The sequence below is a fragment of the Microcebus murinus genome, chromosome 5 (genome assembly GCF_040939455.1).
Source record: "Microcebus murinus isolate Inina chromosome 5, M.murinus_Inina_mat1.0, whole genome shotgun sequence".
Classification (NCBI taxonomy): domain Eukaryota; kingdom Metazoa; phylum Chordata; class Mammalia; order Primates; family Cheirogaleidae; genus Microcebus; species Microcebus murinus.
The window spans coordinates 48,105,505-48,129,525 of NC_134108.1; the positions used below are offsets into that span (position 1 = coordinate 48,105,505).

At 41.0% G+C, this 24,021-nt stretch overlaps 1 protein-coding gene and 1 long non-coding RNA gene across 3 annotated transcripts in view; one reads left to right on the top strand and one right to left on the bottom strand.

The window, feature by feature from the left end:
- LOC142870943 (uncharacterized) overlaps positions 1 to 452 on the top strand; it is a 45,652-nt gene extending 45,200 nt beyond the window's left edge. Inside the window, exon 3 of the long non-coding RNA XR_012919291.1 lies at positions 173 to 452. This is a non-coding gene — a long non-coding RNA (uncharacterized LOC142870943). The remainder of the gene's footprint in view (positions 1 to 172) is intronic.
- A 297-nt stretch (positions 453 to 749) lies between these two features.
- Positions 750 to 22,526, bottom strand: AMD1 (adenosylmethionine decarboxylase 1). Of its 2 annotated transcripts, XM_012753116.2 has the most exons (9): positions 22,088 to 22,526; positions 6,454 to 6,540; positions 5,491 to 5,617; positions 4,245 to 4,347; positions 2,741 to 2,783; positions 2,501 to 2,645; positions 2,238 to 2,330; positions 1,998 to 2,153; positions 750 to 1,595 (listed from the first exon to the last, which is right to left on the bottom strand). In XM_012753116.2, the coding sequence occupies exons 1-9, from the start codon at positions 22,195 to 22,197 to the stop codon at positions 1,455 to 1,457; spliced, it is 1,005 nt and encodes a 334-aa protein (XP_012608570.1). In that variant the 5' UTR covers positions 22,198 to 22,526; the 3' UTR covers positions 750 to 1,454. The 2 variants fall into 2 exon arrangements, with proteins under 2 accessions (XP_012608570.1, XP_075859172.1); XM_076003057.1 differs by lacking the exons at positions 5,491 to 5,617; positions 6,454 to 6,540 and having other exon boundaries at positions 22,088 to 22,179.
- Between the last annotated feature and the right edge of the window lie 1,495 nt (positions 22,527 to 24,021).

The following is a 24,021-nucleotide window of genomic DNA, read 5'->3' on the forward strand; positions in this document are numbered from 1 at the left end:
ACAGTATTTGCAAATACAGCTATAAGATGCCAACTCTTGAAAGCCTGTATTTTAGTTATTTTCCATTGAGTACTTTGGAATTTTGCATGTTATGTTTTACTTATTTATTCACTCATTCATATATTTTGCTTCATGGTGTTTATCTAACCTGGATGATTCTTATTCTGGGCAGTCACTCATTTGATCCTGTGAATTCCATGGTAAAAGACCACAGTCAGAGGAACAGATGAAGTCAGAACACTCACATGCATCACAAAAGTCACAGAACTTGAAGTCACAAGATGGAAAAAGATACTGAATCTGCTTTGAACCAATGTTTACAGTATATTACTTAATGGAAACTCATGGAAATGGCTGATAAAATAAAAGTTAAGGTCAATGATCCAAGCTGACCTGACTCATTCAATCTAGTACAAACTTTATGCTAAACCTTCCTGGTAATCAACTTAGTAATAAGAACCCTTTTATACTACTACTTAAGCAAGTTAGTAAAGGCATGGTACTAATTAGAAGCTAATTTCATTTACTGAGGAGCACATATGACTGATACGTAATCAATTACATATGATTTCCAAAGCTCAGCCAGTACACCCTAATCTCCACCTATAATTCTCTATGGGTCTTCCCTGCTAATCAACACTGGAGATATTTATTTTGTTGCTGTCATCCAAAAGAGCCCAAAATTAAACCCAGGGACTATCTCCCTTTCCCCATGAGGGTTATAAGATTTATATATAAACCCACAGTGATAACAGTGTATTGCTTTATTTGGAGAGTTTGAGGAAAGACACCATGGTAAGAGAAGAAATCAATTATAGGACTACAAATGCATGGACCAATAATTTTAAAATAGTAATACACAAAATAAGTGACTGGAATCATTTTCTTAACAGGACCCGACTTGTGGAAAAAAAACTTTAATTGCTGTTGCAAAAAACATCTGTATGAAGTAGAAATTGGTTCCAATAACATTAGTAAAGAATTAGTTCTAGAAAGTGGAGGTAACTGGATGTAAAAGTCTGGCAGCAGTTTAATAGAACAGTCCCAGATGGTTTGGCTGAGGCCAATACCTAATGAGGACGAAAGCCTTGTCTGTGGGGAATTTTGGATGATACCTGGAGAAATATTACACTGTGCATAAACCAAATTGAATTGTTTTCACAAATGTTGTAAAGTTCCATATAGTAAAAGTTTTTTTCTACATGCACTTCAATTTCACAGCAAGAGTGGCATAGAATACCTAAACACAGAAGAGAGCATTCATGCAAGATATCTAACTCTTTGATATAATAATGCATACAATTCAAAATGATTACACTATCATTACATCTAGGGCTTTCTGCAACTACAAGGTGGTGGTTATGGAAAGCATGGCCCCCGATATTAACATCTAGAAAGCAGCCACCACCTTCTACGTGTGTTCTCTTTTTGCGTTTTTTCTTCATCTTTCTTAATCAACTCTGCTGTTGTTGCTGCTTCTTAGCAAAACTGGTAAAAACAAAATTGTAATCATTGAACATAGCGCTCTGGCAATCAAGACGTTTAAAGCCTTCAATCTTCTGGGGCGAAGCAAGCACCGTGCGACATTTAGAACTCTGGGGGAAAAAATTAAATAACCATTACTGCTTCCATTCTGCACAGATATTAAAAAAAAACCAGATACATAGTAAATAGACCTTTATCTTAATGAAACTATAACACTTGAGTTATTTTAGCTGCCTTTCTCTGGGATGGGACAGAGTGGGGCATCTTATGGTCCCCCACTGGGCCTGATTAGGGAAACCAAACAGGACAGGAGGAGCCCATCAGTTGCGTTGATATAAAACAAGGACTGATAGAAGTCTAACGAAAACACATAACACTTCTTTTCATCTATTGGTAACTTCAACTAGTATTACCTCTGGATATCTGAGTGACTAGTAATAGATGCCATCTTAGAAGATATGCCTGTCTTCATTTCCCTTAAAATTTTATTGCCCAATAGAAAATTACATTACCTGATTAACAAACAAGGTCGTCACAAATTTTCCTGGCTTGAAGACTTCCACAACTTTCCTGATCAGGTCATCATAGGAGGTCTGACTTAAGTTTGTTTCAAAGCTAACATAAGAAAATTCTGGTTCTGGAGTGATGTGAATAGTCCAATAAGTTCCCTTAGAGAAATAGTTTTATGTTAATAATGGAAAGGGTGCATTTAAATATTTAAATAATTATCAAAGCAAGATATAAACACTTACATCCGATTTCATTCCATTCATTGAATACCCACAAGGATTGAACAATGTGGCATCAATGACAGAACCTGGTATCAGGTCACGAATTCCACTCTCCTAGAAAGGAGCACAGACTAAATTAAAGACTTGAAAACCTGAAAATGAGTTTTTAAAAACTTAGTGACCATGCTGGAGGTGAACCCAGCCATGGGGGGGGGGGGGCGCTCAGGAACGACTTAGGGGCCATGCTGAAGAAGCCAGCAACAATTATTACTGAAAATGCTCACACGAGTGACATCCTTTGCAGTAACACCGTCTTTCATGTAGAACTGGTCCATAACTGCTGGGTCAAGCTCACTCATCAGAATTTCCAGGGTCTGATCTGGCTGACTGATTACTCGACTCTCTGGGAAATCCAGAGTATATAAGTACCTAAATAAACGTAAAAAGTAGTTTTTAAAAATGACAATTGGCAGTTTAAAATAACCCTCATATAGAACAAAAGATCCACAAAATCACAAACATACCAACAGTCAGAATTCATACGTCCCATACAATATGCTGCTCCATCTGTTAATGGAAGAGAGTATAAAACAAATATAAAATATTGATTTTTATAAGATGGCTTGTTACCACCCTCCCAATAAGCAGAATAATACTATCTGCCCCCTACCAGCCATGTCACTTAAGGGACACTTAACCGAGTAAATATCCAGACAGGCAGGATCCCCTCACCAGATCCATGCCCTCTTAAAAAAAAAAAAAGGCAATTTTTCTGGCCATGATGCATAGACATATTTCAGTTAGTGGGTCAATCTAAATGGTATTGAGGAAACTGTGCCTTACTTTCCCACTAAAACTTTAGGAAATGGAATTTTGCCTAGGAAATGGAATTTTGCCCCTAATTTATCTACTCTCCCAAATAAATATAAGTCATTTTATGTGACATTTCCTTCCAATATTGTTTCAAAGCCCTATACAACTCAGTAAATCAATACTTGTTAGAAATCTGTACTAAAAACCCAACAGTCTGGTACAGGGCTTCATATTAGCAGATGTGTTAAGTCAGAAGATTTTCTTTTGTGTAAAGTTATTATGCTAGGTTTTCAGCCTCATCTAGGGAGGGTGTTACTAGATATCCTTTAGTTCTCTAACCTCTATAAGTAAAAACTTAGTAAAGGATCGAGGAAAATCTTGCCAATTTAATTCTGGTAATACTGTGATTACACTGTATTGATCATTTTTAAGTCAGCCCAATTATCACATAAAATGCTGGACCAGAATTTCTTAACACAAAGGTCTGTGCAATCACTGGACATTTTTCTAAAAGGAATAGCACCCTTACTTATGGTCAAAAGATACAAGTTAAGCACAGATTAAAGCATCTTGCTAGATGAAGAATTTTAGGCTTAGTCAGGGTGAAAACCCAGTATGTATAGTACAGAATGTGGTTAATGAAAAACTTAGACAGTGATCATAAGGCCTATAAAACAACAGACGCAGGAGTCTGGAAGAGTCCAGAGGTTGTAAATCTAACTCTGACCAGACAGTTACGGCAACGATGGCAGAACTGGTTAGTGTTCAGAAAACTTCACCCTCCCCCCAAACTTCCATCCAAACCTCCTATAAAACCCACTACACTCTCCCTTTCCTGGTGTGGATGCTCTTTTCAGCCTCTACCCATCTGCACCCAGATGCTCAAATAAACAGCCTTTTGCTACAACTGAGGCTTTGCGCCTCTCCCTCTTGGCTCTGGACCTAACAAAGATGAAGTCTCCCTCCCTCTGCTATATGAAAACCCAGAGGTAGCAAGTGATCAATTCCACAATCATCTTATTTCATCATTTCAATAGCACCGACTTGGGGTGTACAATTATTGTTATAAGGGCCTGATTACACAAACACCTTGGTAATAAGCTAGGTAATTTACCTTAACTAAAAGCATTTTATCTGATATTTTTATGCTCTTTATAAATGGTAACATTTTCTACATTTAAGAAGAAAACAGGTTTAAATTCTATTTAAACTTACTTGGGAAAATTGCATTTAGAAACTCTATTTCTTCCTGGAAATTCCGGTGTGGGTACCCTTGGTGAGAAGGCTTCATGAAATTCTTACGAGAATAAAAGAAGCTCTTAAAAAGAAAAAAAGGTGGATAACTTGAAGACATAGAATTCTACTTTTTCTAAACTAATTAACTATTTTCTACATATCACAAATCAGCATAATCCAAACTCAAGTATTACCCAATGCTGCATTTTTTTTTAAGACTGGGTCTCACTTTGTTGCCCAGGCTAAAGTAAAGTGGCGCCATCATAGCTCCCACAACCTCAAACTGCTGGATTTAAGTGATCCTCCTGCCTCAGCCTCCCAAGTAGCTGGGACTATAGGGGTGCACCACCATGCCCAGCTAATTTTTTTTAATTTTTTTCATAGAGACAGGATATGGCTATGTTGCTCAGGCAATCTTCTGGCCTCTGTTACCAAAGTGCTAGGATTGTAGACATGAGCCACCCACCCGGCCCCCAGTGTTGTACTTCTAAAGTATACACATTAACTACCAAAGCTGATCCCAGTATAGCCTTAATGTACATTTATAATATTGCAATGTTTTTTTTTTTTTATTCTGGAATAAAGAATAAAATGCCCGGTCTCCTGATGATGGCTCATAACTGTTAAGACAAAGTTAATTTCTAATCTGAGCCTTTTAAGTCATGTAAGCAAAAATTTTGTGCAATATTATATACATTTAATTTTAAGTTAGTGGTCCAAGTTAAGCACACATTGCTTTAGATTTCTTACAAGGATCAACAGGTAACAACAAAAACTGTATTACATGCCCTAATGATGATACATCCATTTCCTTACAAAGTGAAATATTAAAAACCAAAAACTGATCATTAGGAAATCATATCCTATGTAAAAACACAACACCTTAGTTCTTGAAAATTATCAGAAATTAACTCAATACTGACTGCTTGTCTCCAACGTAATTCATTATAAAGTCTGGACAATTTCACTAATTAAAGTTTTCTTGCTTTTCCTTCTTTTCTTACCACTTCTCTATACATAACCATGTCAAGAAGTTAACTACTGAAGTGTCTGGCTTCTTCACTTCTTTCCACAATTCGAATTATCCCAACTCATTCTCTGCTTCCTCCATACTTTCTGCTGTTCTTATGCATTATAACTGAGGAAGTATAAAAGTTTATTTACTAGGATCACAGGATAAGAATTCTAACACATTTATGTCCCCCAAAAAAGTTTGATTACTTACTTGAATTGAGTCAAACCCACTGTAATCCCTAGCAAGCTTCAACAGGGGAACCAGTGCTTTCAGCAAGAGGGTGGTACCACATGTCTTCAAAATGAAACGTCTCTTGGAGACAAACATGCTACTCTCACTGCAGTTGAAAAAAGTCACAATATTATAATGATGTCTATGTACTGCTGAGGATGCAATTACCCTATTATGAATCATTTATAATTTTTGACTAGTACCTTTTTCTTTTAAGACCTAGTCCTGAATCCAGAACAAGTACTTTATAGACGAAATGTAACAGCTTTCACATGGCTGTCTATATACAATAGCCTAGCAAAGTGTCACTGGTACATTCCTAACACTATTTACTATTCCTAAATAACCTCATCTTATACCATGCTATTTCTGTAACCATTTCTTTCACCAGATAATAAACTCCTTGAGGAAAGGAATGTTTGTTTTTACTTATCACTATATCCCCAAGGGCCTGGCACACAGCAAGCATTTTGATAAATATCTGTATATGTCAAACACAAACTTAGTAAAATGTAGTGGGCCTCATGCACTTTGTTCAATCCAATGGCTCCAAGGCCCTCAACAATAAATACTTTAAGCATTCATTCAAAGTATTTATTGAATAAATTAACTCTGCAACTATAAAAAGGTATAGCTTTCTTTTATATCCCAATACAGCAACCCTAGTCATATGGTGAAGCTAATTTTCACTTTGCCTGAGGTTCTGAGATGTCCTTTTTGCTACTAACTCTGAGGAAAAGATGACAATCACCTTGAAGAGCTATTAGGAAAGGCAGGAAAACATATTGCCCAGAAACACCCATATTAATAATCATTTTATTTCACACTATATTCTTAAAAATAAGGTAAAATGGATTACAGAACTAAGAAGAACAATTTGATATTTCACATGAAGTTATGATTAGGACTAAAATTGGCTAACACTAGTTCTACAGGACTTACCTGAGTACATAAGCTTCCTGCTTGTCAGTTTTTGTCACACTTATGATTGAACATTGCACATCCTTCAAAAGTATGTCCCACTCAGATCTATCATTTAATGAAAAAATGATTAATTCACAATACGTATCTACTCACAAAAACTAAAGCTGTAACAATTTTCCAATTAAGACATTTTTCTTACAACATTCGTTTTAATGTTCTAGCTTCTTATGAATACCAACATTTAGTTTCAAAATGGTCTACACTGATATCTGATATACCCTGATAAAAGATGGACATACAGTATACCATATGAAAAAATGTCATGCTATCTACATACAACTTACTCAAAAATGGGCACAAAATGTGAATAATAAATTTACAGAGGAAATTCAAGTTATACTTTTTGTCTATCCAATTTGTAGGTTATCAACCTTACTTTAAGAAACACAATTTTTTTTTTTTTTTGAGACAGAGTCTCGCTTTGTTGCCCAGGCTACAGTGAGTGCCGTGGCGTCAGCCTAGCTCACAGCAACCTCAAACTCCTGGGCTCAAGCAATCCTCCTGCCTCAGCCTCCCAAGTAGCTGGGACTACAGGCATTCGCCACCATGCCCGGCTAATTTTTTGTATATATTAGTTGGCCAATTAATTTCTTTCTATTTTATAGTAGAGACGGGGGTCTCGCTCTTGCTCAGGCTGGTTTCGAACTCCTGACCTTGAGCAATCCGCCCGCCTCGGCCTCCCAGAGAGCTAGGATTACAGGCGTGAGCCACCGCGCCCGGCCAGAAACACAATTTTTTTAAAAGTATCATTTCACCACTCAAATTGGCCTTTAAAAGCCAGTCTGACAGATTAATCTGATAGTCTCATAATAAATGCCATGAGAAGGTGCCTATTTCAGATAGCAAAATGGAGTCATGTGTGAACAAACTTGAGTTAATTTATTTTACATGAGTTAACACAGACCTATGTAGCTGCTTCTTTCCTACAATATCCCTACTATATAGACAACTTATAATTAGTTCCAAGGGGCATGTTAAAATGACCAGATTAAAGGCTAAAAATATTTAAGGCCCTCAGTTATCTGGCAGGTCGTTGGTATTATACTTAGTAAAATGGCGTATCACTTCTTATCCAGAAAAAAACTTGTAAGGAAAATCTGGCAGGATGGACCAGCAAGAAAACGTTTTATTCTTTTGTATTAAAAAGCAAGCACAAGGCCGGGCGCTGTGGCTCAGGCCTGTAATCCTAGCACTCTGGGAGGCTGAGACAGGCATATAGCTCAAGGTCAGGAGTTCGCAATCAGCCTGAGCAAGAGCAAGACCCTGTCTCTACTAAAAATAGAAGTAATTGGCCAACTAATATAGAAAAATTAGTCGGGCATGGTGGCGCATGCTTGTAGTCCCAGCTACTCGGGAGGCTGAGACAGAAGGATCACTTGAGCCCAAGAGTTTTTGCAGTTGCTGATGCCACAGCATTCTAGCCTGGGCAACAGAGTGAGACTGTCTCAGGAAAAAAAAAAAAATAAAATAAAATAAATAATATACACACACACACACACAGAAGAAATTAGCCGGGCATGGTGGTGCATGCCTGTAGTCCAAGCTACTCAAAAGGCTGAAGCAGTAGGATCGCTTGAGCCCAGGAGTTTGAGGTTGCTGTGAACTAGGCTGATGCCACGGCACTCACTCTAGCAGGGGCAACAATGCGGAGACTCTGTCTCAAACAAACAAACAAAAAAAAGCAAGCACAACACCACAATCCTGGTAGAATTTTGTGCTCTTCTCACCATTTTGCTAAAAGAAACTGTTACCGGCCCAGCTGCATACTGAGACCCACCCAAAAATCTTTAAAAGGTAACATTAGGCTTGCTAATGATTATATAGCCAAATTATTTTCTATTTGACCATAACTAAGCAAGCTTTTAAAAGCTAACTATTAAGATTTTTAAAGGCTATTTCTTTTTTCAAAGTACTAACAATTTGTTCACATATAGAAAAAAAAAACATACTGGGTCATGCTTTTGCTGTTTTGAACTAAAAAATAGTACAATTTGTCATCTAGGTAAGAAAAAAATTGCAGGAGTGGAGTAACAAACAAAGTTTTTTTTAATATCCTCTTAAGGTAGTCAAGCAGGACCTCCAAATTTCATATTTGGAAGACTCAATGTCCACCCATGATGGACAAGCAACATTTTAGGACCCACAAGTTCCGATTCCACAAATTACATTAACGCAAAAAGTTATAACTAAAGGAAAAGAATGCTCTTATGAAAGCTATAACTTTTCTACTTTGTGACAATCGTTGAAATTTTCCTAGGTTTCTTTACCTGATGGGAATGAAATCCTGCTTCACAGGAAAAAAAGAAAAAAGCAAAAAGGGATTTCCTCCATTCTCTGGACCAGAAATAGAGGGACTCTCCTGGAGCTCTCTTTTTTTCTTTTTGAGACAGTCTCGCTTTGTTGCCCAGGCTAGAGTGAGTGCCATGGCGGCAGCCTAGCTCACAGCAACCTCAAACTCCTGGGCTCAAGTGATCCTTCTGCCTCAGCCTCCCAAGTAGCTGGGACTACAGGCATGTGCCACCATGCCCGGCTAATTTTTTCTCTATATATTAGTTGGCCAATTAATTTCTTTCTATTTATAGTAGAGATGGGGTCTTGCTCTTGCTCAGGCTGGTGTCGAACTCCTGATCTTGAGCAATCCTCCCACCTCGGCCTCCCAGAGTGCTAGGATTACAGGTGTGAGCCACCACGCCGGCCTCCTGGAGCTCTTTTTGCACCTAGCGTCCAGTTCCGGGTTTCTGGCTGCCAGAAACCAGCCCAAGATATGAGAGGGATAAAAAGATACAGGAATCCAACACTGGGTTAATGGTATTTTAAGTTCTGGTTTCCTTCTTTAATTCACCTGCTAACATTTACTTTTCAGAGTCATCACAAAGCTGCTCCACGCATTCAGTCCAGGGTTTTCAGGCAGGGCACGGTGGCTCACACCTGTAATCCTAGCACTCTGGGGAGGATGAGGCACGAAGATTGCTCAAGGTCAGGAGTTTGAAACCAGCCTAAGCAGAAGCGAGACACTGTGTCTACTAATAGAAATTAATTGGCCAAGTAAAAATGTATATAGAAAAAATTAGCCTGGCATGGTGACACATGCCTGTTATCCCTGCTACTCGGGAGGCTGAGGCAGAAGGATGGCTTCAGCCCAGGAGTTTGAGGTTGCTGTGAGGTAGGCTGACGCCATGGCACTCTCTAGCCTGGGCAGAGTGAGACTCTGTCTAAAAAAAAAAACAAAACAAAAAAACATGCAGTCCGGGGTTTTCAGGTGCATTTATTGAGACGCAGTGTAGTATGCTTCCTCCATCTTGACAGAAACTAAAATGAATGTACTCATTCACCATTAGTTAATAAACTCTACATCCAAACCTTTCTTCAAATAAGAGTAATGCTCAAGTAGTAAAGTAGTCAACATTTTTTTCAGTCATAGTATAAAAGAAAGCAATTGCTTTCAACACCCTAAGAAAACAGTTGGATAACATATTAACCAAGTGAATATAAAAAAATCTATGACCATTGTTAGGCTCAAGAAAAACAAGAAATCAGGGGACAAGAAAGATAAGAGAAAACTGAAGAAGTCAATACAATGCTATATATGAACATAAAAGATAAAGGTGAAAAACCAAATCTGAAACAGCTGACAATTTCAGCACAAATTATTTCTATCACATTTCTCTGGGGAAAATAGCCCACTTTTGTAAATAAAGCTTTACTGGAACCTTGCCACACCCATTCATTTGCTTTGTCTATGGTTTTTTCTCTCCCTATAAGGGCAGAGCTGAGTAGTTGTTATACAACTACTGTCTGCCTTCCAAAATTTCCTTTACAGAAAGTTTGCTGACTCCTGTTTTTTTGTTGTTTTTTTTCTTTTAATTTATTTATTTTGAGACAGAGTCTCGCTTTGTTGCCCAGGCTAGAGTGAGTGCCGCGGCATTAGCCTACCTCACAACAACCTCAATCTCCTGGGTTCAAGTGATCCTCCTGCCTCAGCCTCCAGAGTAGCTGGGTCTACAGGCATGTGCCACCATGCCCGGCTAATTTTTTCTCTCTATATTAACTTGTCAATTAGTTTCTTTCTATTTATAATAGAGACAGGGTCTCGCTCTTGCTCAGGCTGGTTTTGAACTCCTGACCTCAAGCAATCTGCCTGCCTCGGCCTCCCAGAGTGCTAGGATTACAGGCGTGAGCCACCTCGCCCGGCCCTGACTCCTGTTTTGGAAGATACATTTTCAGTGCCAGGCTTTCTGTCCAAATTATTGGTGGAGGCCGGGCGCTATGGCTCACGCCTGTAATCCTAGCTCTTGGGAGGCCGAGGCGGGCGGATTGCTCAAGGTCAGGAGTTCAAAACCAGCCTGAGCAAGAGCGAGACCCCGTCTCTATTATTTAAAAAAAATAAAAAAATAAAAAAAAATAAAAAACAAATTATTGGTGGAAAAGACGAAAGTGGGCTTTTTTTTTTTTTTTAGTTGACTGAGGCATTTTATAAATTACAAATCTATGATTTCAAGGTTAGGTAGTATCAAATTAGAATGTCACACCCTTACCCCAGCTAATCTGAAGTCCCAGCTACTCAGGAAGCTGAGGCAGGGGGATCGTTTGAGGCCAAGACTTTGAGGTTGCTGTGAGCTATGATGGCACCACAGCACTCTAGCTGGGGCAATAGAGCAAGACACTGCTTTAAAAAAGAAAAAAAAGTCACATAAGGATCAGTAATAAGAGATAGAAGGTGTCTGTGCTTTGTTCTCAATATGCTCTACCGTGAGACAGACTGAATCACTAGTCTATACCATATAAACTATTTCACAAAATTGGTCTATTTGGCAATTCTTGTTATTTATTATAATATTTTAAATGGAGTTCAATAAATCAAACTGATAAATATAAAGCTGAATGAAGAGGCAAGATGATTTGGGGATGTGCTCATATTACAGGATCACATAATATTGGTTTAGTGATCAGAAATTACTATGAAGCTAATCAAGCATACAATTCTTGGGTGCTGATAAAACAATAAGTATGTAGATTAAATATTTCCTGATTTGAATGTAGATTAAATATTTCCTGATTTGAATGACTTTTTCTGATCTTAAATGCCACCCCATTGATCTACCTCAATGCTTCTTATATGGGGATGATTTTGGCACCCGGGGTACCTATGGAAACATTTGGACTCACTTTTTAGTTGTTACAAGCAGGGTGGTAGTGTTGCTGGCATGTAGTGGACATAGGCCAGGGTGCTGCTACACAGTATAATGAACAGGATAGTCACCCACAACAATGCATTATGTGGATCAAAATGTCAAGAATGTTGAGCTTGAGAAACCCTAATTTAACTTAAAGAGTAGGTATTAAGATATTTTTTAAAAATATGATCAGAGATCATGCTATAATTAAAAGAAACAGATGTTCTTTATTAATGATAGAACATGAATTGAATGATCATAGTCACTATACCTGAAAAGGAACACTTTGGTGGTATGCCACATACTATATTTTGAAAGGTTTCCTGAAGAGGCTGGGGTCTAATAAAAACAGAACTTGGGAATGTCTACCAGGGACAAGATACAATTAAAGTAACAAGACTTTCATGTTATCTGATTCAACAGAATTTGAAATGGCTGACTTTTTTTCCATGTAAAAACTGAAAAAAGTAAATGACTAAGGTCAAGTATCTTGAACAAGGGTGCTAAGAATACACAACGCGGAAGTCAGCAACAAATGATGCTGTGATAACTAAGGTCTACAAGCAAACAGAATGAAATTAGGCCGTTACACCATATGCAAAAATTAATTCAAAATGGATGCAAGACTTATGTTAAGAGCTAAAATTATAAAACTCCTAGAAGAATAGATGGGGTGAAGGCTTCTGAACATTAGCTTTGTCAATGATTTCTTGGCTATGACACCAAAGGCACAGTCAACTAAAGCAAAAACAGACAAATGGGACAAAAATGTTAACTTCTACACATCAAAAGAAACAATCTTAGCACTCTGGTAGACTGAGGTAGGAAGAAACACTTGAAGCCAGGAGTTCAAGACCAGCCTAAGCAACATATAGCTAGATCTGGTCTCTCTAAAAAAACACCAAAAAACAAAGGAAACAATCGGAGTGAAAAGACAACCTACAGAAGGGGAGAAAATATTTGCAAAACACCTAATATGGGGTTAATTAAGATCCAAATAATAGGAATACATACAACTCAACAAAAAAGATTTAAAAAGGACTTAAATACACAATTCTCCAAATGAGATACAAATGGCCAAAAAAATATGAAAGCATGCTCAACATCATTAGTCAGAAAAATGCAAATCAAAACCATAATGAGTTAACCTCACACACATTAAGATGACCATGATCAAAAGAACAGAGAATCACAAGAACTTGTGAGACCCTGTAATACTCTGAAATAAAAATAAATCAATAAACCTGAAATGGGCCAGACAGGGTGGTTCACACCTATAATCCTTGCACTCTGGGAGGCCAAGGCGGGAGGATTGCTTGAGCTCAGGTGCTTGAACTTAGGAGTTTGAGACCAGCCAGAGCAAGACCATCTCTACTATAATAGAAAGAAATTAGCCAAAACAACTAAAAATAGAAAAAATTAGCTGGACATGGTACCAGCTCCCCAGGAGGCTGAGACAGGAGGATCGCTTGAGCCCAGGAGTTTGAGGTGGCCAGGACACTCTAGCCAAAGCAAGAGAGTGAGACTGTCAAAACAAAAACCTTGTATGTTACTTGCTTCTTTCGTCTAAACATTAAAACAAAAACCTGAAATGTAAAAAAAAAAAAAAAAATGTAGAGTCAGCAATCATGGTGATTCAATGTAGGAGCGAAAGTAGTGCATAATTTGGAGGTTCCTCAAAAACTTAAAAGTAAAAAATTTACCATGTTAAACATTAATTCCACTTTTGAGTATATACTTCAAAGAATTGAAAACAGGGTCTTAGAGCTATTTTATACTCCCATGTTCATAGCAGCATTATTCATAATAGCTAAGAGGTGAAAGCATGCCCAAATGTGGTGGTATGTGCGTATAATGGGTTATGCAGCCTTAAAAGAGTTACTACAAAGTGGATGAACCAAGGATATAATGCTAATATTAGCCAGTCACAAAAGAACAAATACTGTAGGATTCCACTCAAATGAAGTGTCTAGAGTAGTCAAAAATCATACAAAGTAGAAAAGTGATTAACAAGGGCTGCGAGGAAGGGTAATTAGTGCTTAATGAGTATAGAGTTTAGAAGATGAAAAATTCTAGCAATCTGCTGCACAATAGTGTGAATATAATTAACATTACTGAACTGTACCCTTAAAATAATTAAGATGGTAAATCTTATTGTGTTGTTTGTTATCACAATTTCTAAAAAATTAAACAGAATGCTGATGGCATATAGAAGAAAACTTTTTATGACTGAGTTATACTTTTAACATCTGAAAAGGTGGTAAAACACAGATTTGTGAATCCTACCCCCAAATCCAGTGGTGTCAGACACTGAGGATGGTGCCTGGAGATTTGCATTTTAAAGGATTCCAGGTCATTAGATTACTCATTACTTCCTACAGTTAAATGGCTGGTTTCAGAGTTTATGTAATTCATGCAAAGTAACTACCTAAAGACAGACTGAAACTCTCACTACCACAATACAGTCGGGTTACCTCTCTACCTTACTTACCCCAGGTTAAAAACATCCTAAAACACATTATTATTCTTGAGTAAAGCCTACAATGACAGAAGTTAATAATCTGAGGATGACTTCCTAGGGCAGTTTTTTTTTTTAATTTGCACGTTTACTTTTCCAAGCCACTTACATGTCTTTAAAATGATAGTTACATACCACAAAGAGTCACTGGAAAAAAAGCAGAATACATTTACAATTATCATAAGTTATATTACATTAAAATCATCACACCTAGGGCAGTTAATTCATACATCCAGGAAATAAGCCCCCCTCGTTTGTTTAAAGATTTGAATCCAGAATGCAGAAACACTGCTAATTATAATCACAGTACTGTATTAAGTTGTTTCTCCTTTTGTGTGTATTTGAGAAATTGTCTCACTTGGTGGCATCATGATAGCTCGCTGCAACCTCAAAGCCCTGGGCTCAAGGAATCCTCCTGCCTCAGCCTCCCCAGTAGCTCAGACTACAGTCATGCATCACAACATCTGGCTAATTTTTGTACTTATAGTAGAGAACAGGTCTCTCTCTTGCTCGGGCTGGTTTTGAACTCCGGAGCTCAAGCAATCCTCATGCCTTGGCCTGAAGCTAGGATTACAGGCATGAGCCACTATGCCCAGCCTGGTTGTTTCTCTATCTTAAATTTTTACCAAGTTTAAATGTTTATCAGTATAGTTACTACTACTCTTGGTTTTATTACCACTTTCAATCTGTGCTTCTTAAAGACAAGTGCTTTGGAAACAAGTTTAAACCTTTTTGAAATTCTGAGGAATGTAATGAGAAGTTTAATTCAATAGGAAGCTTTTCAACCCCAAAATGTTACACTAAAAGGTTTTTTGGCAAAGGGTTGTATAAATTCCTTCTACATAAATTACCGATACTACAGTCAAATAACACATGAGTTCTGGGAAAGTTAATGCTGAAGTGTGATTTACTATCTTTTAAACAGCTTCAATCCCTTACTGAAAATTACTTTTTTTTTTTTGAGACAGAGTCTCACTTTGTTGGCCAGGCTAGAGTGAGTGCCATGGCGTCAGCCTAGCTCACAGCAACCTCAAACTCCTGGGCTCAAGCAATCCTCCTGCCTCAGCCTCCCAAGTAGCTGGGACTACAGGCATGCACCACCATGCCCGGCTAATTTTTTCTATATATATATTAGTTGGCCAATTAATTTCTTTCTATTTATAGTAGAGACGAGGTCTCACTCTTGCTCAGGCTGGTTTCGAACTCCTGACCTGGAGCAATCCGCCCGCCTCGGCCTCCCAGAGTGCTAGGATTACAGGCGTAAGCCACTGCGCCCCGCCTGAAAATTACTTTTTAGTTTATAAAATTTAAGTAAACCAGAGTAAGGATAGCAAAACATCTCACCAGTCCTAAACATGATTTCCAACATTATAGATTCTAGTTTTTATATTTTCATGTATAACTAGATTTAAAAACCTTTACTCTTTTCAAAAATCAATAAACATTTATCCTCTTCACCCCCACTAGAATTTCCCATCCAAATCTACCTCATTATTAGCTCAAGTCTGATGAATTCTAAAGAAAAAGGATTTTACAGTCCTGAAATTCTGTCACCAAAATTTCTTATTTTCCAGACATCCTCCTTACTACTCCCACTCTCCTTAAAGCTGCCATTTCTTATAAAATAAAAGGCTTTTGTTTGTTACAGCATTTTTGTACAGCAACTAAGCCATTTTTATATGATCACTGATTTATTCAACATTCTTTTAAAATCTGAAAAATTGGGCAAAACTGCCCCTCATTATTATTTCAACTTCAAATACTGTGTGCAGTAGGTGAGCTTTAGAACTCCATAAGTCACCCATTGCTTTATTCACTTGGATATGCCTGGACTGTTGCTTTTCTCCAACAGATTTTCTTTTCTTTTTTTTTTTTTTTTTTTTTTTTGAGACAGAGTCTCACTTTGTTGCCCAGGCTAGAGTGAGGGCCGTGGCGTCAGCCTGGCTCACAGCAACCTCAATCTCCTGGGCTCAGCGATCCTACTGCCTCAGCCTCCCGAGTAGCTGGGACTACAGGCATGCACCACCATGCCTGGCTAATTTTTTGTATATATATATATATTTTTTTAGCTGGTCAATTAATTACTTTCTATTTTTATTAGAGACAGGGTCTCGCTCAGGCTGGTTTCGAACTCCTGAACTCGAGCAATCCACCCACCTCGACCTTCCTGAGTGCTAGGATTACAGGCATGAGCCATCACACCTGGCTGGAGATTCCTGAAAGAAATATACTCATCATTTGATCCAGTAATCCCACTACTAGGTGGGATTAGAATTTTCTAGGTGGGATTTTCTCAAAGGAAAAGAAATCTTTGTATCAAAAAGACACCTGCACTTGAATGTTCACTGCAGCACAATCCACAACTGCAAAGATGTGGAATCAACTTAAGCGCCCATCAATTCATGACTAGATAAAGAAAATGTAGTTTTTATATACCATGGAGTACTACTCAGCCATAAAAAGAATGAATGAAATAATTTGCAGCAGCTTGGATGGAACTGCAGACCATTCTCCTAAGTGAAGTATCTTGGGAATGGAAAAACAAACACCACATTTACTCTCTAATAATTGGGAGCTAAACCACAGGCACAAATAGATGTAAAGGGCAATGGAAACCAAGAAGGGATGGTGGGGGTAAAAACTTATCAGGTACAATGAACTCTATTCTGGTGATGGGCACATGAAAAGTCCCAACTTAAGCATTATGCCAGGTATCCATGAAATAAAAACATTTGTAACCCACTAATATTTTGAAATAAAAAGAAAAAAAATTCTCAGTATTACATAATTTGTTCAGATTATAGTTGAGGTAAATGATACTAAACAGCCTAAAAGAAAGATGTGTTTAGTAAAAAAGGTGAACATTCAGGAAGAGGGTACCAGGTTGCCTTGGTATTAAAGATGGGAAAGGTGAGCCTATTTTGCCTAAAGTGAATTCTATCCCCTTATACCATACACAAACTCAATTGTAGGTGGATTACACATCTAAATATGAAAGGTAAAGTAATCTTTGGGGTGGGGGACATCTTCCATTCCTTGGGAAAAGCAAATAGAGGGAAGTGTGTTCTATTTCCTGAAAAAGATATGTGAAAAGGGTTGCGATAAATTTTTTCTTGAATTATGGAACACTTCCGAGAGAAACCATCTGGGTCTAGATGAGTGAGACAAGTTCAAGTTATATAATTGTTACAGGACTATTTTAGGTTTTCTATTTCTTCCTGAATCAGTTTTGGAAAGGTGTTTTTCTAGAGATTTTTCCTATAATACCCTTACCTTGTTAATGTCTTTAAGCATCTGTAGTAATGCTCTTTGGACATTTGAGCCTCTGAACTCTCAATGTCTTCTATATCCTTATGTTTAACATGTTTTATAAACAGATTTACTTGTTTATTTTAATCCAGTCTTTTAGTCTGTCACATTTAAATTAAATTTCTGAGAGGAGGATATTGAGGCAAGGGCTTCTTGCTTTCAAATTTTTATCATTAAGTAAAAATAAAGCCACTAATGATTATTCAATAGCAAGATGAGTATATTGAAGCAGCCAGAAACTCTCCACTGACCCTATTTTCTTTCTCTCCTTGAATAAAAGTAACTTAATACATTGAATTGCTAGGGCACCCTTTAATGTGCAGTCTTTTAGATTAGAATCTGAATTTGTTTCTTCCCTAGCCTTGTTTGCTTGAAAAAAAGGAAAATGAGAAAAGGTTCTTATCTTTACTTGAGACAGGGTCTTGTTCCGTTGCCCAGCCTGGAGTGCAGTGACACAATCATAGCTCACTGCAACCTCAAACTCTTGGGCTCAAGCCATCCTCCTGCTTCAGTTTTCAGAATCGCTGGGACTACAAGCACCCACCACTATACCTGGCCAATGTTTCTTTGGTAGAAATAGGCCCCAGGCTGGCATATCCCAGCTCCTGGGCTCATGCCAGCCTCCTGCCTCAGCTTCCCAAAGTGCTGGGATTAAAAGGCATGAGCCAGCCTGCCAGGACAGACTTTACCCTTTTAAATTTCAGAAAAAAGAATCAGAAATAAAGGTAATGCCGAGAGTGGTGTCTCTCGCCTGTAATCCTAGCACTCTGGGAGGCCAAGGCGGGCGGATCACTCAAGGTTGGGAGTTTGAAATAAGCCTGAGCAAGAGCCAGACCCTTCTCTACCAAAAACAGAAATTGCAGGATGTGGTGGCGCACACCTGTAGTCCCAGCTACTCGGGAGGCTGAGAGGGAAGGATCGCTTGAGCCCAGGAGTTCTGGGCTGTAGTGCGCTATGCCAATCTGGATGTCCACACTAAGTTCGGCATCAACATGGTGACCACCTGGGAGCGGGGAACCACCGGGTTGCCTAAGGAGGGGTGAACTGGCCCAGGTCAGAAACAGAGCAGGTCAAAACTCCAGTGCTGATCAGTAGTGGGATTGCACCTGTGAATAGCCACTATACTCCAGCCTGGGCAGCATAGCGAGACCCTGTCTCTAAAAACAAACAAACAAACAAACAAACAAACAAAAACCCAGAAATTAATTGGCCAATTAAAAATATATAGAAATAATTAGCTGGGCATGGTGGTGCATGCCTGTAGCCCCAGCTACTCGGGAGGCTGAGGCAGGAGGATCGCCTGAGCCCAGGAGTTTGAGGTTGCTGTGAGCTAGGCTGACGCCATGGCACTCTACCCGGGCAACAGAGTGAGACCCTGTCTCAATAAATAAATAAATATAGGTTAACACTTTGGCCAGGTACTGTGGTGGTTCAGGCCTGTAATCCTAGCACTCAGGGAGGCAAGGTGGGAGGATGGCTTTAGCTCAGGAGTTCAAGACCAGCCCAAACAAGTGCGAGACCCCTTCTCTACCAAAAATATAATAGAAAAAATTAGCCGGGTGAGGTGCCACATGCTTGCAGTCCCAGATACTAGGAGCTGAGGCAGGAGGATCACTTGAACTCAGGAATTTGAGGTTGCAGTGAGGTATGTTCATCACACCATTGCACTCTATCTGGGGAACAGAGTGGAACAAAGCTAGACTGTCTCAAAAAAAAAGATTAACACTTTGTGCTGTATAGAAATTAACCTATTTATCCTCACAACTACCACATGGTAGATACCATTACTGTCTCCATTTTAGAAATGAGGAAACAGCTCACACAGCTATTCAAATGCTGTTTGAATTCAAATCTTGTTATTCCAGAGGCTAGACACTTAACCATTTCATTATGCATTAGTCTTCCAGATGACTGATAATCTTCCATGGGGTCACTGGGGCTGGTACCCCACATCCTCAAAGATGGGACTATCTATGACTCCTTGCTAGCCCAATGATTTTAGGTCAGCCTCTATTACAGATACTCTTTTTTTTTTTTTTTTTTTTGGAGACAGAGTCTCGCTTAATTGCCTAGGCTAGAGTGAGTGCCCTGGCATCAGCCTTGCTCACAGCAACCTCAAACTCCTGGGCTCAAGCAATCCTCCTGCCTCAGCCTCCCCAGTGGCTGGGACTACAGGCATGCACCACCATGCCCGGCTAATTTTTTTTCTATATATATCAGATGACAAATTAATTTCTTTCTATTTATAGTAGAGACAAGTCTCACTCTTGCTCAGGGTGGTTTCGAACTCCTGACCTTGAGCGATCCGCCCGCCTCAGCCTCCCAGAATGCTAGGCCCTGCCCAGATGATACTCTTTTACCTCAGTGAACCTAACTAGTGCATCCTTACTTGAGTGGTCACTGAAAAATGTTCCCACAAAGGTTACCACTAGATCTTTTAGTTAAATCCAAGATGATTTTCAGGTCTTTTTCTTTCATATCCTTCCAATGAAGAGATTTCCCAGTTCTTACTTGCCTAACTGGCTTTATCCACAGCCGTCTTGATGTGGTGGTAGCCTCAACAGTGGTTTAATGAATGTTGAATGTCCATAAAATGGATGGCACTAAATCATGAACTCTACAAAAGGGAATATTCTGTGCTTAAAGGTTTAACTTTGGCCATCATTTTAAGAGCCACAATGAAGCAGTAAAAGTACAAAGGAAAAGTGTGGCTTTTAAACATTTAAAGAAAGCAGGCTGCCTTTTTAACCATGCCTCTTTGGTTCAGAATAAACCCTTAACAGCCAAAAGCCCAAGCTTAAATTCTGGAATTTTTTTGCCTAAGATCTTGAGTGAGAACACAACCCTCTCCCCTTTATTAAGAACATGTACTTACAAATCATTTAAGGGTTCGAACATTTAAAAAACTAAGCAACACAATCTTTGCTATTCATTTTCTAAGACTGTTCTTAACCATTATTTCTTCTAGGTAGTAACTTTGATCGCAATCGTTTTACCAAACGCCAATCACAAACACCGGTTTTCTCATTTGTGAAATGGAGGAAATATTAAACTTCCCCGGGGTCATTGAGAAATGTAAACCGCTTCCTATAATATAACGTAAAGCCTTTAGACCCTTACCTGGCACATAGTAATAAGCACTCTAGACATTATGAGTGTCACACAAAACTTGAATAGTGAGACCTGTCACATTTTAGCTGTCACGATTATTGTTTTCTACAACGGAAGCACTCAAGATACACTACTAGAAACTGGGTTTCCCAACGTGCCTTAAAGTCTCAGCAGCACGTGTCTGCCTGGATTCTCCAGTTGCTTTTTGTCAAGGGACGGCAGCGAGCGCAGCCAACATTCCTAAAACGCCCATTGGCCCACACCCTGGAGCCAGGCTCTCCGTCGCGCCCGGGAGCTCATTGGTCGCCGCCTCTCAATGAAGCGGGCCATGCCGGTTCCTCGGCCACACCGCCACCCTCGCCGCACTTGCGCGCGGAGGAGCCAGGGAACCCGGTGGAGGGGCCTAGGGAGGCAAAGGGTTGCGCTTGGTGTGACTGCCGCCGGCAACAAGGCCCCAACATTCACAGTATCTTCCTGTGCTTTTATTTGCGCTTGATTTCCACAGCATGACCACTAAAACCTCTTCTGCGCGATCAGGCAGGAGTGGGGCCCCAGATTCCTTTGCTCAAGCTTAAGGCATTAAAGGTATTATGTCCTGGGTCAGAGGGGCCTCTATCCTGCAAATGCAGGCAAACCTTACTCCACCCCGCACCTCTGCTCTGCCACGCTCCGGTCCCCCGATCCTGCCGACTCAGTAACAGGTTACACAGCCCAAGGTCAAGAGACTCGGGGGCAGCCCTGGGCGGGCTCCGGGGCCGTCTACCCGGGCCGCCCCACGCACCGTGCCGCCCACCTAACTGCACAGACGAGGCTTTGGTGCAGAGCGCGTTAGGGCAGCGACGGGGCCCCGCCACTGCGACACCACTGCTCCCGCCCAATCCCCGCCGCCCGACCGCCACATGCTGCCCGCGGCGAGCGCGGGTGGAAGGCCTGTCCGCCCGTCCCTCAGACAAGGCCGGGAGGGCCCACTCCGGCCGGCGCCCGCGGCAAGACCGAGTCCCGCTCCGGACCCGCTCCCTCCCTCCGCCACTCCCCGAGCAGGCACGCCCGAATTAGCGCCTGACTAAGCCCGCCTGGCCACACCTGCCGGGAGGGAACCCGCGCACCCCCTCCGACCCCCCCAGGGCCCCGAACGCCAGCTCGAGGGGGAAGTCGGGAGGCGCCGGCCGCAAACCACTCTGAGCAGCGCCGCCCGCCCCGCCGGGGACGTTACCTGAGCACGCGGCCGCGCCGGCCTGCTCCCCTCCCCCAAGGCAGTGCCCGGACGGCAACGGCGCGGGAGAAGCCGGCTCGAGCCCCGCGTGGACCCGGCCGCTCCCCCCAAAACCGGGCACCCTCTACGACCGCCGAAGCGAACCCCGCCCGGGGTCCTGGCCCCACCTGAAGGCTGCAGGAATCCGGCCTCCACCCGCTTTGGGTGCTTTGCCGGCGGCAACAGCCCCCAGGCCTGTACATGTCAGCGAATGCCCCGGGGACCCACCTCGGGATAGTGCGAAGATCCCCAGATCCTTGGTTCGCGTCAGGTTGCTGCCGGGAGAACCAAACCTCCAGCAGCTTCTCCGTCCCTTCGAAAAAATGTGCAGCTTCCATCACCGTGAGACTAGCGAACAACCAACAACCACAGAAAATCAACTAAATTAAACCTCTTCTCCCGCCGCTGCCGCCGCCGCTGCGGATTGTTCCAGCTGTGTTACTAAAGTTCAGGTTCCTTTTTTTTTTTTGCTATAATTTTATATTAACTTTTTTTAAAAAAAGGACTAATAAAATTTTCCCGGCTTCTTTTTGTGAGCGAAAGTTGAACGTGAGTCTGTTGGAAATAGAGGCAGATACAGTTCAGTCTCTTGTAGTCCGCTGATTCCCCGTTAGAGAGAGTAGAGCGAGCGCTAGCTAATGTCGCCGGCCATACTGTGTAAGCGACGGCGATGCGTGAGCGCCGACTTTATATACCCCGGCTCCCTGAAAGGCCAGGAAGTGACGCATGGCCCCGCCCCCGCGGCCCATAGCTGCCGCCGCCTGTCAATCACTCAGCGCGGAGTGGCGGCTGGCTGGCGGATGGCCTGCGGCGAGCGCCTGGGGGTTACCCGCTGCGCTAGGGTTCGGGCTGTCGCTGTCCCTGGAGTGGGAGATGGTGCTGTGTTGCCCAGCGGGGAACTAGAAACCTGGGGTGGAATGCAGAGTGGGTGGGGAGAACGGGGACGGAGTGACGAAAGGCTGTGCGGCGCTGCGTGAAACAACTGGTTAGCAGAAACCATGGGAGGGTCCTTAGGGGAGTTGGCGGGGTTCGGCGGGGGCGGTGGCCGGTGCTGTGTTGGCGTGGTGGTTCACCACGACTGTCGGGGTACTTGGCGGTGCTTTAAGTTGTGCGTCCCCGAGGCGGACACAGCCAGGCATTAAAGCTCCGCATTTGTCCATGACGCACATGTTGCCAACGGTCGAATTAGAAGGCGCTTTAATTCTGCTCACGCCTTAGCTCACGTGTGAATGGATGCAGTTCTCGACCTGTTTATACAATAGCCAGAAGCATTGTCTCCCGGTTTCATAAGGGAAAAGCAACGTGGCGCCAGCCTTGGAGGGCTCCGGCTCTGCCCACCTCCCACCACGCGGCTCGCCAAGCCTCGGAGCGGGCTGAGCGCGGCGGCCTCCGTGAGGCGCTGGCGACTGCGTGCTCCATTAGGTCAACTGGTGGGAGTTTTTTCAGAAAAACTATTTCTAGAAACTAGATTTGTTCATTGTAGTCTGAAACTATTCGATATATCTTTCTTTGAATTTTCTTAAACTGATGGACTAAGAGGGGTTCCCCACACCCCCTAAATTTACAGTGCTATTAAGAAGGGTTTACGTGGACGTTAATATAACAGGGATTCCAGAGCTATCACTAGTGGTAATTTAAAGAACCATCCAGCTAATATTTCGTTAATCAGTGTAAAGTATAAAATAGTTGTCAAGTTGTGGTCAGTTTAACCTGAGGTGGTAAAGTTATGGTAATAAAAGTAAGGACTTTTACTTGAAAATAGGGGAGAAAAATACCCCAACCTGACATAAAAATTACCACTATCACAAGAAAAAAAGACTTTTCCCTATCATCTTTAGAGAAAAACTTTTCTCAAAGTGAAATAAAGTAATGTCAGCATGCAAAATCCACTGAAAAAGACATGGTTTGAGTTTGCACTCTAGATACCCTGCAGGGTAATACTTGTCTTTCAAGAACTGGATTCACATGTCCTCATGAAACCTGTTGAAAGAAGCTATGTTGTGAGGTAGGTACATATATTACTCTTGCCATGTTTTTAAAAGCATCCAACTCAAACTGGGGATTGGGACAAAAGATAATAAATGTTGCTTATTTTATTATAATGATAATTAAAGAGAATGTGGTTATTATAGTTGGAATAAAGATAAAAGAAGTATTTCTGT